This window comes from Opisthorchis viverrini, assembly GCF_000715545.1.
Source record: "Opisthorchis viverrini unplaced genomic scaffold opera_v5_139, whole genome shotgun sequence".
NCBI classification, from domain to species: Eukaryota; Metazoa; Platyhelminthes; class Trematoda; order Opisthorchiida; family Opisthorchiidae; genus Opisthorchis; species Opisthorchis viverrini.
In genome coordinates, this window is record NW_008751795.1 from 882,042 (window position 1) to 903,721 (window position 21,680).

Consider the following 21,680-nt stretch of genomic DNA (forward strand, 5'->3'; position numbering starts at 1 on the left):
ATGCACTGGATTTAATTGCTCTCTTTACAAGTTTCTAACGTCTATTCATTTCAGGTTATTTGACTTGAAGCTAGATACTTCTGAATATCAATTTTCAATTCGCCTTTGACTAGATTTGAAGAAAGATGCACTAGTTTTTTAATGTAATAATATAATAAAATAATAAAATAATATTTGTTTACGCCATTACAAATTTACTGGACTACCGGTTCTAATTTGTTTGAGTTCTGTGGCGATTCGAAGTTCTTGTGACTTTCACGACTTTCATGTGGCTTTCAGTTTGGAAAAATAATATCTATAGTCGAGGTTATGTTATTTTCTTCAGAGGACATCTTAGCATAGTGCAATTCTACCCTGGTGTGTCCAGTTAGTCGTCTGGGCAAAAAAAGGCATCAATCCCAGTGAGAAGCAGGCTTCGAATCGCCACCATATTCCTACGATGCGTCATACAAGGCTATCTCAAAATAGTCGCACAAGTTTTTACGTCCCACCAGGGATGACTCTGACTATGGTCAGTATTCATTCTGAGCTCAAACAGTTGAAGAAGCCTTGAGATATAATACGAGCTTGATTACGCACCATTGTGATCCGCTTACAGACTGTGGCACGGAATATAAGGTGAGACAGAATGTTCTAGCAACAGTCTTCGTGAAAATGACCACACTAAGACTATGATAGATTTATGGACGTGATTGTAACTACCACCATATTCCTAGTTCTTTCTCTAGTCTATTACGTTACCAAACAATCAACAAAACATTAGGCGCCTATTAATCCGTAGTTCGTGGCCAGTCACATTCTTGCATATATAATGGAACTACCCGGTAAAACTGAGCGTCCGCGTTACCTTTTCACTTTACACATTGACCGGAAATTACAAAGTCATCTAATAGTGACGTCACCCAGGAGAGAAAATCCGAATTCACCTTGCACACACCTGAGTAATTTTTCTCCCTTCCCGATAAATGTAATCTGGTTAGTTGATACTAAAACGTGGAAACATTGAACTGCATTTTCGCTTCTGTTGCATCACAATATCAGCGCCCATTTTTTATCGTACCACACAATTAGTGCACTTGGCCAACTCGTCACAACTAGTCCAACGGCGCACACAGTGTTGACTGATCGGAGTAATCTTGTCTGAACGGGAGAGGAACTGATGGAAATACAATTCTGCGAACATCGCAACTATTCATACAAAAAACTATAGAATGTGTAAATTAGCCGTTTCTATTTCCGGTGATAACTCTTTTAGTTATCTACCACAAAAAAATTCACATCTAACCTCCTCAGATTTGACTACGAACTGAAAAACTGCACATGTCCAAAGGGATGGAAGAACGTGAATGAAACTTGCATAGGTGGGTTTTCTATTACATTAGCAGTAATTAATTTTGTTGTGGTTGCTACTTCCTATTTCAAAACAACTTCACCCATCCCTTACTATCCACCTGGTTTTTGGGGAATTCTTTAAATAACCACCGACGCAAACTGTTCGTAAACAAGGATTTTCCTTCGGATAATAGTCTAGAAGTTTATCATACTGACGTATGGGATACTTAGTTGTCTACGAGACCTGTAATTTTTGTCATTTTATATATCATAAACTATAATTTGCAGCACGAGATGGTCTATTTCGATCACATTCGGTGGTGTGAACGCCCGCAGACAAAAATCATTTTTGAGGCTGGTGGGTGGATGAATTTTCCTAATTCACCTAAGTGCTTCTAATTCTCATATCCAGAAGCATGCAAGACAATAAGCTGCCCTGATCGCACAATGAATTTTCTTGCAGTTCGTGTATGCCGCATTTCGGAAGCATAAATCCAAATTCATTTAAAGTCGTTGGGCTAACTGTCATTCCACTGTGCTCTTGCTTTCAGCTGAGCAGCTCCGGTGATCTAGCTGCTGCTGCGGTAGGTATTGCAGAGGTCGGCATCGCTCTAAGTCATCGGGCAAAACCGTCCTTGCCTGGCTAGATAACTTCTGATGGCCACCTTTGTGTGACTCGTCTGGTGTATCAGAAACGAGAATATTGTTTGTTTATCATGTCTGCGTACGCCCCAGATGACTGTAGTTCATACCATCTAAGGCAACTTTTGTGACAAAACCGTCCTTGCCTGGTTAGATAACTTCTGATGGCCGCCTTTGTGTGACTCGTTTGGTGTATCAGAAACGAGATTATTGTTTGTTTATCATATCTGCATACGCCCCAGATGACTAGTTCATACCATCTAAGGCAACTTTTGTGAATCCTGGAGTGCCTTGGTACAGAAGGCTAAAGACATAGATACGCTTGTGATTGGTGGAGAGTTGAATATATAATTGAAGGCATCTGAGACTCAATTGGGTGGTCAACTTGAACTGAAATCGGAACATACAAACAGCTACAAACCATTGTTTGAGCTATGTGTTGACGGCAGACGCCTTCTATGCAGTATAAACCTCAAGAATAACCGAAGCGTTCTGGTTTAGTGATGCTCTTCAACGGCACGCCAGCCGTGAACTCAGAGTGACTACTTCGCACTTGTTTACTGACGGCGTGGTTGAGTAAGCGAATGTCGCCTTTTTGGAGCACTAACCATGAAGTTGTTCGGTGTCCCTTCTCTCCTTGTCTTTTTTTCGCGATGGCTGACCAGCTTGGCGACTGAGGGCATGGTATACCCCGAAGTTAAAAATCTTGCGGAAACATGTCCTGGGTTCTCTTCCATCTGCTTCACTGTCGGATGTCAATTGAACTGGACGGAGCGCACCACGTCTTTGCACAATAGCGGTACGGTACCGCACCGGCAGTCGTGTTCACGCAATGTACATCAGGCGGAACATTTGTCATGCATGAATTGCAGCGAAATTTTCTCGCAGCTCTCGAACACATTTCTACTCGGCGCATTATCAGGTCCCATTTGGTAATCAGCATACGCGCAGAATGTGGAGCCTGGTAGAGACGAAAGACTAAGGAAATCGAAGAGAACCACCAAACTCCAGATGTGAATGTTCTCACATCCACGTTGTTAAAAGACGGATGGAGATGAAGTACTGACTGTACTCAGAATGACTGTCTCAGAACCATTAGCTGTATAGTCTGCCGCAGGTGAATCCACAGAGAGACAATTAGAAAGTGTATGTTCGACTGTGCAACAGAAACAGCATTCAAAGAATGTGAAATGACTATGGTTGGCTTGCACTAAGTCCCTTCCCATCCACTTCTTTTCTTTTCTTCATAATAACGCTTGTAACTAATTTATAGTTATACGACAGGAGAGTGTCATTGCTAACTGGTAAGTTATGCTCTCGACGATGTTGAGGATCTTTTACTCGTAAATGTGCGAACGTAGGCTGGCAGCCTAAAGTGGTTTTCTGTAATGATCTGTTTGGCAAGCTCCCAAGAGTAAGGCTAGTTGAGTGCATTTGTTTGCATGCATTGACTTCGTTTGTTGGGTGAAGATTAGCAACAGCCCAACTTACTTAACCCAAGAACGTTACGGCGTTCTTTAACAAATCACAGATACTTGAATATTGGCTTCAAATGGGTAGGTAAAACTTCGCACTGGATGACGCCAGCAAAATCTAGACTATTTACCTAAAGACTTCTTTGCAACGCATCAAGTAAACATTGAAATCAATGAACAACTGTGCATTGCAGACATTAATGAGTGCGAGGAAATGGATAGCCCCTGTTCCCCTGGAGAAACATGCATCAACCGTGCTGGTAGTCACCGGTGTATCAGACTGAATGAATGCGCACCCGGATTCGAACGTCCATCACCATATTCACAGTGTCAAGGTAGGTAGCATATAATGTTGTTTCTCCGGTTTATCATTTTGTTCGTTTGAAATGATGGCTATTTTTTCTGATTTCTCGTTTTACATATTTTTGCTAAAATTTATTCAGTGTTCTTCTCTGTGCTGCCTTTCTTTCATGGTAGATAGACACGGTCATGGAAAGTGGGTTTTTGAGGGCACCACAGGGGTTGTGGAATATATGAATCGGTACCAAGCTTGAATGCTTTGTCACATCCTAAGTATGCCATTCCAAAGGCAAATTACGCTATACGCTATTCAAAAGTTCCCGGAAATCATGACGGCAATAAGAACAAATACCAATGTAGGTGGGAGCGTAAAGGGTCCTCAAATGCTACGTTGTGTCAGTCTTTGATCTGGGTTTCTGTACGGTAAGCATCCTGAGATGTTCACTACTCTAATGGGTTTGGCAAGCCTGCCTTTTCCCCTCCCATTTGGTTTTTCAAACAGTGAAGACTTTTTCATAAAGGAAACTACTCACAAGGTTGCTGAAAACTCTTCGACAGCCCACGACCGGTTTCGCACTTCTTGGGGCTCATCAGGTAGGCGCAGTCCCCGAGTTTATGTCAACCTTATGATCTACTTGAACCGTGAAGACTTTTATTAAAGGAAAGGGTTCAAATGCATGATCGTAAATACTGGCTTTTTGAAGATTCTCTTGCTGCCATTGTTAATCATGCAACCAGAATGTTTATGAACACAAATTTTTAAGTACAATTAGGATCCTTCCTTCGCGCGGGTAAAAGTTGTGGTTAAAATACGGTCCAACTCCTCTAACCACGAGTTCAGTAAATAACTCTCGTGCACCGATTCAAGGTACATTCCGATGATATCATTCTCTGCTTCACGGTCCTCAAAACGGTTATGTCCGTATGATTCAGACTTAAAACCTTGCAATACTATCTGTTTTAATTATAAAACCAACATTGCCACCTATATTTTTCCCGACGCTAGCACTATTGATGGGGCATGCAAGTAGTGTGTTTTCACGTAAATCCGCTTCGAATCTCTTGAAAAGTGAGATCTATTACGGAATTTGTAGAATCGAACTTGCCTGCACCCAAGCAATAATCAATGAGTATTTAGGGAAAGTTCGGAAAGACACGTTCAAGGATATGGATATTCAGTTTGTGTAAACAAGATGTAAATGAGAGATTTGCTTTCCTGTCCAATAGCCCGTAACTGTTCACTTGGCGTTTCCTAATAAGTAACTCCGCAGTGAACGCCTTCCTCCTCTAATTAGTACTATCGCTGATATCAATGTGTGTTCAAGCTATACATAGCATCTGATATATCAGATAGTCGTCGGTTTATTTACTTCACTGCAAGTTGAGTTACCAACGTCATAGCTGTTATAATCTAACGTACTGTTTCTTTCAGGTTCAGTTTTTTTCACGTTCCATCGAAAGATGTTACGAATGCTACCAAACATTTCTCAAAACCTGACTGTCCGAATAATTATTGACTTAGCATTGAACAACAATCGTATGTATTAGTCACATACTGAACTGTCAGGTAGCAGTAAAAAAATACCTAATGAAAAATGGGATTGACATGAAGCCCTTGTGATGGACTTAATCAACACTGCGGAAAAGCCATCAGCTGTCATCGATTCATAAGTTTACCGAAAAAACGCACGGTAGGGTTTAGGTTTATGTGCACGTTGGCACCAATCTAACGGATTATTTTCGGAGTCCCCCGAACTTTGGAGATCATGTTTATGGCCGCAGAACTAATCGTTCAAATTTCTCGGTATCTTTTGAAGGGGGATTTTGCGTATGGTAGTTTTCGATAAAGCTATTCTGATTTCGGAGAGGCGACTTGGCCAGATTCGATCACAGTTTTATAAATAACCGTGTTGGAAGCACAAGAGTTAACTACGGATGATACCTAAATAGAGAAGATCCAGCTAAATAAGGTCGAACTTTTGCTCAAAGAAGTCAGTCACAGCTGGGTTACTTGGTTAACCCAGTTAACTTAGGTAGCGGAATCTCGTTTCTATCAGACACTGTCTGATTCACTCATAAGTTTACACAATTTCTTACTGAACAAGTTGGCTGATTCATTTCTAGTTGTCCTGACTCTCTCGTCCGATATCCAAGTGACGCTACACTGTGATCAACATTCTACTCTTTCGTATAGTTCAACGCCAGCGAGGGATGCTTGGTTGTGCAGTAGTTTTTTCTGGAAACCTGGGCTACAAGATAATTGTCACCGTGTATTCGTATTCCCACGCAACCCGTAGACTTCCATAACTAGCCAACTCATGTAGCTGTTTACAAACATCTAGTCGGGTATGCCACTCTGTTTCTCTCTTCAGATATTGATGAATGCGCGCTAGGAATCGCCAAATGTGGGGATAATATGAACTGTGTCAACACAGCCGGTTCCTATATGTGCATGTGCAAACAGGGCTTTAAGAACCTTGATGACCAAACCTGTGTCGGTAAGCATTTTAATTTATGCATTTTGTTTGGCCTACATGCACGACTTTCCTCATGTCGTATTTCCTACTGGCATTAGTCATCTATTCATTTGCAGTCGGTGAACAAAAACTAAATATCGAATTTCGACCAACTGGTTCTGTTGAAAAAAAGGTATCACCTCACTCCGTCGAGTCACTTTTTCAAAATCTGTTCTTTACCATTACTTCTTAATCTTTCGACAGTCCATAGTTCTTCTCAGTTACAAATGTCTAGCGGATCGACATACCGAAATAAATAAAAAAACTATCGCGAATGCTTCAATTATCTGCACAGTTCACGAGAATCTTCATGGATATCAGAACATGACCGGTGTGTAAGCCAGATAAGAAACTCGGATATGGCGCCGGCAGTATTCGGGTATTTTGGAATTGGAGTCCAGTTTCATGTGCATGACCTGGAAAAGCACCTGCGATAGCCAAATAATGGGGAAAGATTTCACGAAAATAATGTCACTCTTCCAGTGCCTGAATTTTTTTCTCATTGTGTGTAATTTAGTTGCTGTTCATATGCTAAAGGTGATTCTGACGAAGAGGCAATGTTTCATTGTAGCTGCACCATTGGTAGTCTTAAAGCTGCCCGAAATTTATTGGCATTTGGTCATCATAATTATTTGTCAATGCACGGAGAATATAAATAGCAAGCCTCTTGAAACGAACAGCTCCGCTGAGGAAGTAATCAGCAAATTTAGAGGACCCTCGGAGGGAAAATCAACGAGTTTCTATAAAGTCAATGAGTAATTTGGAGCTAGCGTTTGCTTAACAGAACAAAACAAATACCCACTTTGGATATCAGGCAGACCACAGATCATTTTGAGCAGTTTGCAGCTTCGAATAAAATAAAGAAGGCTTATGTTGAAAGCCATACAGAAATGTTGTAAGAGAGAAGTAGAGTAACGGACCTCGTACTCATTCCCCCTAATATATATATATATATATAATGTGTGTGTGGTTTATAGAGTAATTGCAAGAGCTTCGAAGCTGCAAACTGCTCAAAATGATCTGTGGTCTCGCACTTAGTCAAAAACCAGCTTTTGTGGGAGGCTGACTGCACTGGCCCATCGACAACTGCATAATTTCCATCAAACTAGGTTGGGATTTCATGGTGGTAAGAATGATGTGTGATTCAGAAAAGTTCCTGAGTAAAAACTATGATCATAGTTGAACCACATATTGTGTATCATTCAATCGCGACCCTTTTAGTTTGCGCATTGTGTTCAGCTTGTAAGAAGACGCTGTCTGTGTTTTGAAGCGAACTAGGCGAATTTGGGTGGTACTTACCACCGACAAAACTCCGCTTTCAGTTTCACGTCACATACAATAATACTTATCACCCAATAAATTGGATTATGATAAATAGTGGTGATACACCCACACTGGACTTGGAATACTAAATACCATCTACTTGCACGTGACTCAGCCATATTTAGTCATTTATTCGTTTGTTTGTTTGTTTATTTTCTCTCATTTTCTCTTTCAGACCTTGATGAGTGTCTCTTGTTTGGAGCAGACTCCGTGTGTCCGGACCCGCGAGCGCGATGTGTGAATACAAATGGCAGCCACATTTGTTTGTGTCCAGAAGGATACACATGGCATAGCTATCCTGCTAATAAATGTGTCGGTATGTATTTGCGTCACCCCAAAACGTAGCGTTTTTACGTAAGACCGTCAGTGTGGATATGGAGGATCAATGTGTAAACTAGGTTTTAACTATAACGACGTGTAAGATGCGTTGAATACGGTTCACTTAGGTGAAGGTCCTTAGGACAGACTCCGCTGATCCATAGAATGACATCGTAACACACCGTGCACACACAGGACCCGCACACATTTAATGTTCCCGAGGCCTACTGATATGGACGCATAGGAGAGAACTTATGAAATTAAATGGAGGTTAAAGTACAAAAGTTCTACGCATTCTTCCGAAGTGGGCAAAAATGGCACATTTTAACAATGGACTCGGCGCACTGTGTAGTATGCTGATTTCCACATTTGGAATGGCTTTGCTATTCTTCCAGCATCCAGTTTGGGGGTAATGGTCTAGGTGAATACCATTTAATGGGACATTTAACTCAGGCAGCATGCGTTAACAATTTGAATCTTCTGAGTAAATAAGAATGGAAAGAGAAGACTGGCACTTGTGACCTAAATACTGTTTTCCATAATCTGTAGGTATAGAACAATATTTATGTGCAGCTAAACCTATGCGGTTTCGAAATAACCCTCAGGCATTTTGGACCTTAGTGCAGGATTTAAACAAGCATTCATTATTGATTCAAGGAAATTCGATTGACTTGGTCGTCTACCTCGTACTAAAAGGTGGAATGATGAGCATTCTGCCCTGTGTCCTGTGTCTGATACATGCCTGACGACAGCTGACGGGACTCTGGATTCAAGTAGAGCTCTTGGAGTCAGCTGACTATGTCTCACGGTCGTCGATTTTCACCCCAATTGTTGTGATAATTATGCAACAGTGTATTCTAGCTGCGACTCGATGCGGTCCCCTCGGTTCCGAATAGGACTAGCAAGTGAAAATACATTGATTTAGCAGGCCTGTAGACGCTCGCATTTGCAGTGAAGTCAATGTAACCGAAACGTACACTACTGAGGTTACTTTTAAGAACCATGCGTTTGTTCTAAGCAAATTAAGATTACGTTTATAACGGCTTATATTTTCTCACAGGAACTTAAAATGAACCAAGAGCAACCGAAGTGGTTTCTCGAAAAACTGCCCAGTTTATACCAGAAGAATGGCAGCTCCCACCGTAGAATTGTACCATAATGAAACCTGACACCTTGGTGCCAGGTGGAGTAATAAGAATCCCCAACGTTTTTTCGCTGATTTAGGGACGCTCAACACTCGCAACCTCCATATGAGTGCTTGAATATCAGTTTACCTGTAATTGAGTAGATATCCATCTCATTTAGTTCTAGCATTTTCAAAGGTTTTGTTTGGTTTTATGACTCTGTGACTCTCAACTAAAAACAAAAGATAGTCTATAAATACCTTTTCTCCAAGTTGCTTCTAAGAGTTTATCGATTTCGGTCGTAATAGGAAAGTGATCAGTTTATGGAGGAGGTGGATACTCAAACACAAGCAAGTGCCAAAAAGCTCATTATTTCAGTAAAGGTGCGGCAACATGAACAGTGGCTATTTAAATGGAGTATTACCAGAAACTGCTACTGAAGGTATGCGTGCCTTCTGTCACTTTTCATGGTTAAAACTTTACTACTTGCGGCAAAGTCAGTAAGACAGATACTCACGTAATAATCTTGTAAAAGTCCGAGTAAGATTCGGTCACTATGGGTGATTTCTTTTTGACGGGAAACCGAAGGCTAAAGCCGTTCATCCTTCAACTATCAAAGAAATGAGCTAAAATACTAGACTGCTAGTACTTTTTAAGTGGTCTGCTTCACGCGTGCCCATGAGAATTGGTACGGAAAGTTATGCGCCAATAGTTCATGATCTACTGATTGCGGATGACAGGAATCAATACAAGGACAAACTCCTCTGAAGAATCACTGTCTTTTAAACAGGAGTGTCAGGGTTGTCTAAAGATTATAATTTGAGTTTTCTTTATAACACACTGTTTCACTATATTTCGCATTGAACTGGTGTAAAAAGTTTTTTACAAATCCCTGATTGCGATTGTGTGAGCTGTAACAGAAAGCTCCATCTTCCCCTCGGTATACCAAATAGAACAACTGAGTTACGCACTGAATCATAATTGAAGATGCATTGTCTTTCTGTTCATAATGCATGAAAGCAGATATATCTAGTATGGTCACGGATCATGTTCTGCAAGGTTATCTAGCCAAATGTTTGCGCAAGCATGTGCGCATGCGCATGTGTGGGACCAGTAAATAGTAGTACACAGAATTATGAGGATGACCAGCCTATGGCAAACGTTCTTAGGTAGACCTGGACAGGAAACACCAGCATCTACTATAGCTAACGGGGATAGCCAATTTAGGGGCACATGAAGGAAACAACGACCACTGGAGCAACCACGATGGTAGTTTTCATATGACATGATGAATGACGGTCACCGTAAATGTGGTGGAGGAAACTGCCATGAAATGTGACCATCTACGCAGAATAGAACGGTTCACTGGCATTCACAGCAGACACTAATATCTGTTATCCGTCAAACCCGGGGGTAGAAAACCGAAGGCATCGCCTACCGCAAAGTGCTCTTGCTTTCTGCTGAATAAAACATGACTCGCAGGAACGAAAAATCGTTCAGATTGACTAAATAACTTAGAAAACTCCACACCGAGTACATCCTTTAATACAAGCATTCGCCCAAATGACTGAGGTAAACTACTTCAAGTTCACGTAATGAGAGTAATGGAACCAACCTGCGCTTAATACTAATTGGATCACGAAATATAAGAATAATAATTCAGCTGCAATGCTACAAACCACCAAGTTGGCATCACAAATAGGAATAAGTAGCAACAGAACAGTTGAATAGAGCCGGTCATGTCACTGGCCAATCACGTCCGGTTCTGAAGTTCAGAGCAGAATTTAGGGATTCCGTCAAGCCAGAGCGTTAATGAATAATCAGCATAGCCTCACTAACACTTTCGAGTTGACATTGCAGAGTGAAACTGTACCGGGGCCATATCTGTGTCCGGTGATTACAGCGTGTTCAGCGATCGATGAGGCAGGCTTTTCTAGTCTCAGCTTGCACGCTGTCAATTGATCGACCAGTCAACTTACTCATATAAAGAAACAGATGTTCTGAGACGCGTTCTGGGACGCCCCTATCTGTTCTGCCAATGCATATTTCGCCGCAGCTTAACCTGTCTTCGTACACAACGTGTGAGACAGAGAGACTAGGTAAAATACGCAGTGTGCATCGAAGACGACATCTAAACAATCGTCAACCTAAGACTGTGTATCTTAGTATGCTGTATCTGCGGTGGTGCTAGAACTGACTGACTGAGACTGCCACAGTTTTGATGAACCTAATCAGCTACATGAATCTGGCCTTAGTTTAGTGAGGTTCACTTTTCACTCAGATAAATTCATCGTGTGTTTTGAGCATTTAACCCCCCCCCCCGCTTGTACTCTTGTTTCTGAACACATCAAAGTGCTCTCAGGTTGCTCCACCTGTTGCGTTGCGGCAACTAACATGCTTTGGATTCTTTATTGCGGTGATGCGGCATGTAAATCCCAAAAAGTCAGCCAGCTGTATAATGTTTCACATATTAGTGCGACGCCAACATTCCTCTATAACCACTAATCACGGATACGCCGATTGGATGGGGCTGATTGGGGAGCCATTTCGCATAATTATGGCGATCCTCTGGTAAAGCCACTCATTTACTAGTTTTGCTGCTATTCGTAATCACTGTGGGATCTCCTTACTCAGCTATGCTGCTGAGCAAATAAGTTTGCCATTGACAGTTACAGTTGAATGAAACACGCTACACGGGCAGGACACAAGCGATTGTTATTCCACATACTTGGTATAACTGACGCGAGCGGGACATGTTAACGAATGCCCCACAATGATCGGCCTAATGTTCGCACATTTTGTTTAAACTTCCGTGAAGGAAAATAAGGTGCCGCAGGATTGATCAGTGACAACTTACTCTGTGGTTCGAGGACCCAGTGGTACTGCCTCGTACCAAAAGAGTGAGCTAAGCACACAAAACAGTTCAAAAAAATCTCATTTATTTCCAATCGTCCACGTGCTTTGCACAGCAATTCCTTCAGTGCGGTAATCCAGAACCAGCTTACCCATGATCAATCTTAGAGCAACCGAAAGAATCCGGGTGGAAGGTTCATGATGGACAACGAAATTTAGACTAGCAAACCTTATCGACGATCACATCCATTGTTCTTATACCTCCGTAAATATGGTGAACAGTTAGTGAAGTATTCATTGATCCGTCCTACCAGCCTTTGTGATGTCCGACTACAAATGCAAATAGGTTCCAAAGATTGAATGCTTCGCCTGCACCACCAGGTGGCAAAGATTCCTTTTTCCATCATCTTCTCCGTCCTGAGAAATAGTTGTTTGTATTCACATAAAAACTGGTGGTTATTTTATCCACAGCACTGGAGCACAAGCAAATCAAGACCCAGCGAACACAAAAGTGGTTGGAATACTGAGTGGCACCCAATTTTCTTTGACTCACTTAGATACACCTCTTCTTTGACTGACCCATCCTGTTTACTGACGAAGGAAAACTTGAGTTGCAGTTGTCGTTGTCACTGTAACCTTTGTAAACTTTGGTCATGAGCATGACCTTTGATCACCTCTAAGCTGAAGTTGTATTTATTGGTTACTTCACTGACAGTGACGTGCACATCTTGATATGCTTTGTTCATCTCAGGTATGTGCGAAGCACACCAGTTGATTTAGATAATGTCGCTTTGACCAGAACTGACACCAACCAAGTGCATCCAGGTCTGCAACTAAGTTGGGCTGTTTGTCCGAACTTAGCACTAACCCTTACAGCCCATACAGCACTTGCACCCGCCCGTAGGTCTCACACCCACATAAAATAGCTGAGATAGAGGCCTGTGCTTACGAAAGCAGTCACATGTGCGTACGATGTGAACGTGACTTCTGCAATTCCCCCGAATACCTACAATTAATCAAGTTTCAGGCGTCTGTAGCGCTATCTGACTGGGAGGTTCTGATGGGTGGGGCAATCGATTAATGTGACCAGCGTACCTAATTGGTGGGCTTTCGAGCCTCTGGGTGAGCCAGTCAGGAATATCGCTCAAGCGTGGGAACGTAAACCCGTTCAGACTCGATTACTCATGTGTGCGTTGGGTGAATCGTGGAAACACTCGAACCTCCCATTTCAGATTTCCCGCGTTAAAGCCTCGGCACGACCAACCATGTGCACTGTATGGGTTCTAAAACGAAAGGAAATCTACACCAGGGAGTCCCATTCTTCTCTCGTTTGGTGTAGACTCCTTAAGATAAGTTCGATCGCTTGATTGCTTAACTGAGCATGAATGTGAAGTTTACAGATCCCGGAGCCACATACAACATGCTAGTGTTCACTATCTGCTGACTGCACTTCGGTCACTCATGGTCTCCATTTTGGCCAGCTGAAATATCAGCCAGTTCATGTGAACGGTCGAACAGCACCTAAACCACTTGTTCAAATGGAATTCAGGAGACTAATACTCGTTTATATGCACCCTGCTCCAGCTACCGTGGGTGTGCAAACACAGGGCGATAGTTTTATAAGCCATTGCTCTATAATGATCGTCAAAAAAATGAGGTCAAGTGGCGTAAAAATTTGCTATCAGGTTTCAAAGAGGGAAGTGATGAAAGCCGTTGAACACGCTGAGGCACATGAGACAGTGGGTTGTTGGACTAGACATGGAGCATATTTACCGTCAAATCTCTTTCGACCGTTTGCAAACACCTCAGTAAACTGATTTCGTCACCGAAACTAGGCACAGATATTTTAGCCACCTAATGTAGGGAACTTACGGAATTTGCTATTCCCTTCATACTTCTGGGGCTTTCTTCAGAAATTTCAATTAAAATCTACCATAGGTGGGTCAGCTGAATGTGCTAAGCATTTAACAGATGGCTACCGTATGCAGATCTGTGCACGCCCTGTAAGCTTCTGATAGCATGGAAGAATAATCGGTACGAAATACCGAACTGTTAGGCTAAACGATATATTGCGGATACCGTTCGTTAGGTTTCAAAGATGAGCCTTATTTCACGTACCTGAGCCATTGATGCTACATTAATGAGCTGAACTGGGTGCACGGGAACGAGCCACAATTCTTACTGAATTGCGTACACCGTCTCATTTGAGCAAAAAGCACACGCTTTCATGTGTCAAACCACTCGGTGGGCTAAATCCTAAATTATCAGAAAAGTCATGCATCAAATATTATTCACCAGAAATCAGGCGGGCAATTTAAAGAACAGGTATTCTCATAGGGGAAACTTATCATAAGGTTACTGAAAACTCATTGACAGCCCAGGATAGGTTTTGCTCTGCTTGTGTGTGGTTTTCTTTATGAAAATATACTACGATATCTCGAATATTGTACCAGTGGAAAAATGATGCGGCCTTTCTTAGCACATTCAGTTATTGATTTTTCTAGGCATTTAGACCGTATTCAATAATGCACAAACGGACACGGTCAATAGTTGGGCGTCGGAATGTGCGGTTTTTAGAACCCACCTCTTTAAATCCGCACTTATTTGGGAAGGCACCATCACAGCTTCCGTAAATTTAAAGAAGCCAGTTACCCGTTGGAAACTCAGTACCAGCAGACAATACGACTTTACAGCTAGAGTGCTCTCTAACACGATTTCTCGCAGTACGAGGTTTAGCTGTTCTCCTTTAAACGTCTCTGTGGTCCTAACGGCCAGTTTGAACTCTAAGGATTTATGTTCAATTCACTATAGCCCACGGGATAACTGCAGCACTGAAACCGGAGCTCCAACCCAAGGTGACAGTTTTAGGTCAGGATATATCTGTATGCATATATATGAAACTAACTCAGGCCCATAAAACTAGTAACGAGGTTTGATATAAGTTGTTACTTGGTTCTGTGGCTGTTAACCGTAATTCGCACAGACAAACGCCTCTTTAAAATGTTTCACACGTAAATGGACGCCAGACATCAAGCGTAGTGCCTCGGTAGTCCAATGGTCAGTGTTGCGGACTCGAGTTTAGAACCTTGCATGGATATCTACAGATTAGCTTTCGTCTCCTGCCCTTAAGATTTTTCCATCGACAAAAACGTAAAATCATGCCTTAATAAACCCCACACTACAGGCAGTGAAAGTGCAGCTGAAAACTGAAACTCACACTGGACCATTCCCTCGTATAGGTTTCGGCCAGACCGTAAATAATACTATAACTCTTTTCTCCATATAACTCTAATTGTCCATCTCGGTGGATCATCATCCATTTATATGTGGTTATGGTGATAACATGAGTTATGTGCACACCACCCGTATGAGGCCAAGTCATTCCAGACATCAAAAATGGTATAAGAGAAAGCCCCGAAAACAGCTGAGAAACACGGCCTGGCTTATTCAAGGCCAAAATTGAAGACCGACATGGGGCCTAGTGTTTCTTCTTTGGTGTTCCCACCCAACTGCTACCTACAGAAGCATAAATGTTTGACTACTGGGAAGCCGTCAGTAGTACAAAAAAGTGAAAATTACTATGACTTGGAACCATGCCAGAAACAATGGCGTGTTGATATCAGCTGTGGGTCACTAGTAGCCTAACACCATTCTTTTCTCTCACTAACTCTAACTTGCAAAGAAAAGTGTGCCACATTGGCAGGACTGAGATAGGATCGTAATCTTTTGGTTCAACCACAAAAAACGCAACAAAACGGTTACCGTTGTAGAACCTTGAGTTGCTGGCTTGAAAACTGTGGCGATAACAAATTCGCACAAATTTACATCGGTAAAGCTAATTGTGCGTGCAATAAGCTCGCCGAAACATCCCATATAATGTCTTTAAGGCATCTTCCCATGCCTTTATCACTTCAATTTAACTTGAATGCATCTCTCTGTGGCGTCAGCATACCTTCGAGCAATCGAAGAGTTACTGATTCCTAGTATATGAATGTCCATAAAGTAAATTTACACAAAGTAAATTACGCTACCAGTCTCATGAAGCTTACTGATGGGCTTCCAAAACAAGTCTATCTAAAGCTCAACTGTTCAGGACTCGAAGGTTATTTCTGTGTCAGAAGATAGTTGCCCGTTGATTGGTTATTTCACCGAGAAAACTGTTTAGAAGCACTCCTATTTTAGCTATTTCCAGGAATTCGGACAACTCTCACTTATTTTTACCGTAAAAGACAGTCTAATCAAAATGCCTCCCTTCTAATAAATAGTAGCTCCTTCCAAATTTATTCAAAACCGCTTGCTTTGTGGAACTGACATTTAACAGTTGACTGAATTCCAGTCCGAAATATCCGCATTCATGTAAACATGACATTTCTCTTTTCTTCTAATCAATCCACCCACCTAACTTCAGACATTGACGAATGCGCACAGCAGCAAGACAGATGTGGCAAAGAGCACCAGTGTGTGAACTTGGAAGGCAGCTACAAGTGCATCTGCGCAGTAGGCTATCAAACTGGGGAGAATCACAAAAGCTGCGTAGGTAAGTCTCATCCCCACATTGTTTTGGGAAAGTGATTCACCAAGACCGTTAAGTTTTCAAATGCTGACGAGTGGATGTAGAATAAACATAAAAAGAACCCATGAAAAGTACCCCGAAGATTTACCATCGTTTCCACGTGAACTCGGAGTTTCATGCGGGTCAATTCTCTTAAATTTCAGTTAGTTTGATTGATTCTTGTACAACGGAAAGCGATGGGTGAAAATCTACTGGCGAAAAGAGATTATGGCAATAAATAGTGGCATGTATTCGTTGCAGTACGTTCATCAACATTACACATAAACATCAGGGCAGTATACCGTGTACATTAGCGTGCCATTGAGTGAACACCCAACAAACTGCAAGTGGAAATATGGTCAAAGATACCCAGGAAGTTGAAGCTGTCATCATTGCTGGTTTCTACATAGCGCATATTCCATTTTTGAAGTTTCGACCTGTTGATTTTGGACGATTTTGCATGCAAACTTGCTGGATCGACGCTTAGCAAGTTCGAAATAAAACTGGCGTGCCCCATTCTAGCGAACAATGGAACAACACTAGGCAGAGTTTACAATCCACCCGTGAAGTTACCACATGGTAGTAGATTAGGTGACCAGAATCTAAAGACCACACTATTAATGGTTTTGTGTTTGTTTGTTAATGGGGCCATTTTGGTCGTGAGCCGTGTGATTTATGTGCGATATCAGCAAACGATGACCTCGACGAACAATGATTCGTCACTGTTTGAGTGTGTGTTGGCGTGAGCGGGGTGAGAATCGATTGAGGAAACGGTGTGACCTGAGGCGTGAAATGTTCACAGAAACTTGGCAACTGACAGCAGTGCAAACCGAGCGAATAAAGGCATGCCGACCTGGTCGTAAAAATGTTGAACCGATTCTACTAGGGCAAGCAAAAAAGTAAACCAAAATATTTATTTCTGAGAGCTGAAAAGGTGTCTTTTCAAACACACGCGCAGAGTCCATCCGCTTATTTTGTAAAGGACCATTCAAAATGCAACGCATCTGTCGTTTTTAGCTCAGCGTCCACCTATTTTTCGATGATCAGTTCATTGAGGGGCAGTCGAAACGTTTCCATAAACATCCGCTTGTTGTGCCCATTACAAAATTTTCGCACGTGGCAGCAGAACTTTACCACCTTGCTATTCCAAGGAAATGGATCCACTCAACAGCCTTTAGTAAGAAAGCAACAGATGAGTACAAATACCAGTCCCCACTTCAGACTACTGTTTCAGAAATAATCAAGACGTGTAAAATTTAGCCCACTAACAAAATATGTCAGCGTACTCCGAGAAGTGACGGTGTTTTACAGCGGGGAAACGTTCTAAGAGGTGTAGGGGACTGGCTACGGAGATAACCAAAAGTTAAAAGAAGCATGGTACGTTAACAATCACTGACGTACTAAAGAGAAGATTGTAACTTTCGTCGTGTTGCCAAAAGGTTTCAAGGTTTTGCACGCGAATCACTGGGGAAAAAGCGTAGAAATGGTATGTGGGACATGGAAATAGTATGGACTTCAGGTGGTTTGAAAAACAGTAATGTAACGAAGCAATATCTTGATGACTACGAGCACAAAGTTAGACGAACTTTTCTAACGTTGTGGGAGAAAGTTTTTATAAATGAGTGTATTCCTCAAAAACAGTCCAATTCGGGTTCAAGTAGAAAATAAGGTTGACGGAAACTCGGGGACTGCGCCTACCTGATGAGCCCCAAAAAGGGCGAAACCGGTTGTGGGCTGTCGAAGAGTTTTCAGCAACCTTGTGAGGAGCTTCCTGTTTATAAACCACTTTTTGTCTGAATACCGAGTCGTAATTTAATGCTCTTGGGATTACTCCAAAAGAAATCTTGCAAAGTGGCGTTTTTCACTGAAAAGTATGAGGCAGCCCCGCCCGCCACTCAGAAATCAAGTTCATTTCCTTCGGAGATAAATCACCACCATCTGAGACCAATGTTTCCTTCTCTACCGGTAGCCTTCTTACTTTTTTACTGTGTCAGCAGAGTGCATGACATTGACGTGATTAACAAATTTTCACTAAACTACATGCTTTTGTGCACGGAACTGATTAGGCAGGCAACTTCAGTCATGTCTGCAAAGTACAGAGTTGCTGGAAGCAATCATGCGTGTTTGACCTTCAATGATGACAGTTCCACTCATCAGATGGAGTTTGAAGCGTACTACAAATCGATCTAGCCTCCGAAAGCTCGCAAGTGCTGTCATCTCTACCAGTGTTCAAAATGGTGTCGACTCATGGCCAGTGAACGTGATAATCATATTTTGTGAGCTCGCGATAACTCCCTCTGCTGTACGAGTGGCGTTATCCATTTTATGATGAGCTGGTTTGTGGCCAGTCCACTGCGATATCCCAGGGGTATTGGCATTGGAACTAAGACATTGTAGGCGGACAACTATCCGATAATTCTCTACGCATGCCTAGGCACATACTGAAATAGGCACTTCCCCCTGTTTGGTAGTGCTTGACTTAGTCATAAAAACGGTTACCTCACCCTATGAAATAAGAGACTCACCTAGCGTCTAAAAACAACCTTGATGTCTAGACGTAATTCACTGCTCATAAGGTTGCTGAAAATTCTTCGACAGCCCACGAACGGTTTCGCCCTTCTTGAGTAGGTGACACCACGCGTTTCCGTCAACCTTATGTTTTACTTGTAACCTTGATGTCTCATGAGTGGACGTGAACCTATTTTCGCACCTACGGTTCCCCTAAAATTAGTTCCATCACTGCAGAACAGTTTGTAAACTAAAAAACCTTTGAGCTGTTGCAACCTTCGAGTGCCTAGCTGCCATGCCATCCGAGGGAATTGTTGCAACCTTCCAGTGCCTAGCTGCCATGCCATCCGAGGGAAGCACGATGGCTGCGATACTGCCACGTTGATCAAGTCTAGACAGGGGAAGTCGAGAGGCAGAGGTCGGATTCGAACCGCGGACCTTCCCGTCAGTAAATTCGCGGTTTAACCACTTGAGCCATCTTGCCCTAGTTTGTAAACTACCAGAGTAGACAACGCGAACAGATAAACCTCGGAAAACATTAGCTTGTTTAAAATAGAGAATAGTGCGTTTCAGTAGGTTGCTTTGAAATGCGTTTAACCTACCAATGGACTGAACTTTTGCCTATTTTTAACGGTTAGTAACATGTCGGTGCGTCTTTACTTCAAAGGACTTACTTTCAATTTTAATTTAATTTTCAGAGGACAGTTGCATGCACGCTATTTGTGGTGTTTTCTGGGAAAACCAGATAATTTTACTAGTTGTGTTGACCGCAAGTTAACACCCTTCGCATCGTCCCAACGCTCCACAAGTCTGTGATAACCTAATCAAAAGTTTCTGACTTCTACCCGAGTCTGCGCGACTAAAACATACATATGGTTACATGCCAATTACGCTGTATTCTCACTTGGAAATAAAGAGGCCCCAACAGCGCAGCTGCGCTTTCTTCAGCTGTACAGCTGAAACCTTATCACACACCAAACAATTCAAAAATAGTACAGGAATCAGCTAGTTGTCAAAGACTGGGAAATCGGAACTAGCGTATGATGGACATGTTTACTGGGTTTGGAGCTCATCAGCTTGCTTTAAAACGCCTGACCAAAATAAAAGAAATAAAGAACCAATCCTACCGGAGACTGACCGTGATTTGTGTATAGTAGGAAACGTCTCCTTAGCTGACGTATGTACTCCAAGGATTCATATTGATTTTAGAACATTTTTCATTGTTAGGAGGGCGCCTGATCGATCGGCCATATGTGGCTGTCCCTCCAAGGAAGACATCTTTCAAATTAATGATCATACAGAAGCTCTTGCTGGACATTTGCAGGTTTAACTGCACCTTCAGTTTGGTTACCACCGGACACCTTGCACCAAATGAATGACGGTTAAAAATAGTGCTCATCGAGAGCCTTTTTCAATCAAGTATGATTAAGTGTGTCTTGCCCTGGTGTGCACCACAGTCAGGACAGTTAGGGCATTGAACATCGATCACATTCATTGCTATTTTCATCGCTATTTTCAGGAGTTTCTGTTGAACTTAACGAAATCAAATGAATGTCTGCCCAGTGCATATGCGGCTGGAAGAACCTTAAATTCTCATATGATTGTTTCACCAACATACAGCAAAGTTGAGCCGCGCAGCTAAATTCCTTCGTTACCAAGATTAATCAATGTAATATCTGTTTCACATGTCTGAAAATGGATTTTAATGTCATCAACGTCAAGAAGCATTTTCAGTTGACGTTTTAATGCATCTAACACCGCTCGGCGTGGTTCACACGGAGTATAATCATTCCTTTCGGTTTTACCCACAATTAAGCAGACCTCGCATCAGTAGAACAACTTTTCGCCTCACGTCTATTGGCAACTAGGTTATTAACTTACCCAGATCAATAGCCAGTTATTTGGCATCGAAAACCATTGATTATTCCCTTGGACGGCAACGAAAAAATTGTCGGTTGCGTTCAATATTGCCAGGCAACTTGGAAACGGTTTTGTTGTCACTAAAAATTCAGTTTCCCAATATCCATATGGTTTCCTAGGTTGCTCAATGCACGAATAAGTCTAAAAATGTCATAAATGTGTAAAGCTAATTACCATAAATTCGTTCATTTAACCAGACAGTGGTTTGAGGAGATTTGAAAATCTAAGCACATTTAATCCTGCGATTGAAGCCAATCTAGGCTGAAAAGTATGAAAGCACTGTGCAGATCTCTCATTCTTATTGGGAATTACCATCGGCGTGCATCTCGTGAAAATTTAGATAGTCGCTTATTCAAGTTATTAGGATATTTTTGTTAGATATAGGTTAGATACCAAAATCAGTGGCCGAAATCTAAATGTACAATCTTAGTGAGTATGTAATCTTCCGAGGATTTCTAATGCATTCCATGGCGATGGCTGCGAGTGACAATTTTTACGCTTATCTTTATATGTTCAGCCACAAGCTTCTTCATCACAAACATCAGTCGCTTTGTAAAGTACTACTCATAAGGTTGCTGAAAATCCGTCGAGAGCCCATGACCGGTTTCGACCTTTTTGGGGCTCATCAGGTAGGCGCAGTCCCCGGGTTTCTGTCAACCTTATGTTCTACTTGAAACCGAATTGCACGAAATTAGTGAATATACACTCATTTGCAAACTAATTTGGTATTTCGAGGGAGTCACCTGGAACCCAGCTGAATCTCTCGGTTGTGATGTTCTAAAGCAGCTGAATGTGAATATTGTAGCGACTGAAACAT

At 42.0% G+C, this 21,680-nt stretch overlaps 1 protein-coding gene across 1 annotated transcript in view; it reads left to right on the top strand.

Annotated features, from left to right (window-relative positions):
* Positions 1–21,680, top strand: part of T265_06607 (hypothetical protein) — a gene marked incomplete at both ends in the record, with an annotated part of 113,342 nt that overhangs the window by 55,520 nt on the left and 36,142 nt on the right. The window contains 5 exons of the mRNA XM_009171911.1: positions 1,294–1,361; positions 3,644–3,784; positions 6,122–6,247; positions 7,764–7,904; positions 16,292–16,420. Of these exons, the coding sequence (XP_009170175.1) occupies positions 1,294–1,361; positions 3,644–3,784; positions 6,122–6,247; positions 7,764–7,904; positions 16,292–16,420 (605 nt within the window). The remainder of the gene's footprint in view (positions 1–1,293; positions 1,362–3,643; positions 3,785–6,121; positions 6,248–7,763; positions 7,905–16,291; positions 16,421–21,680) is intronic.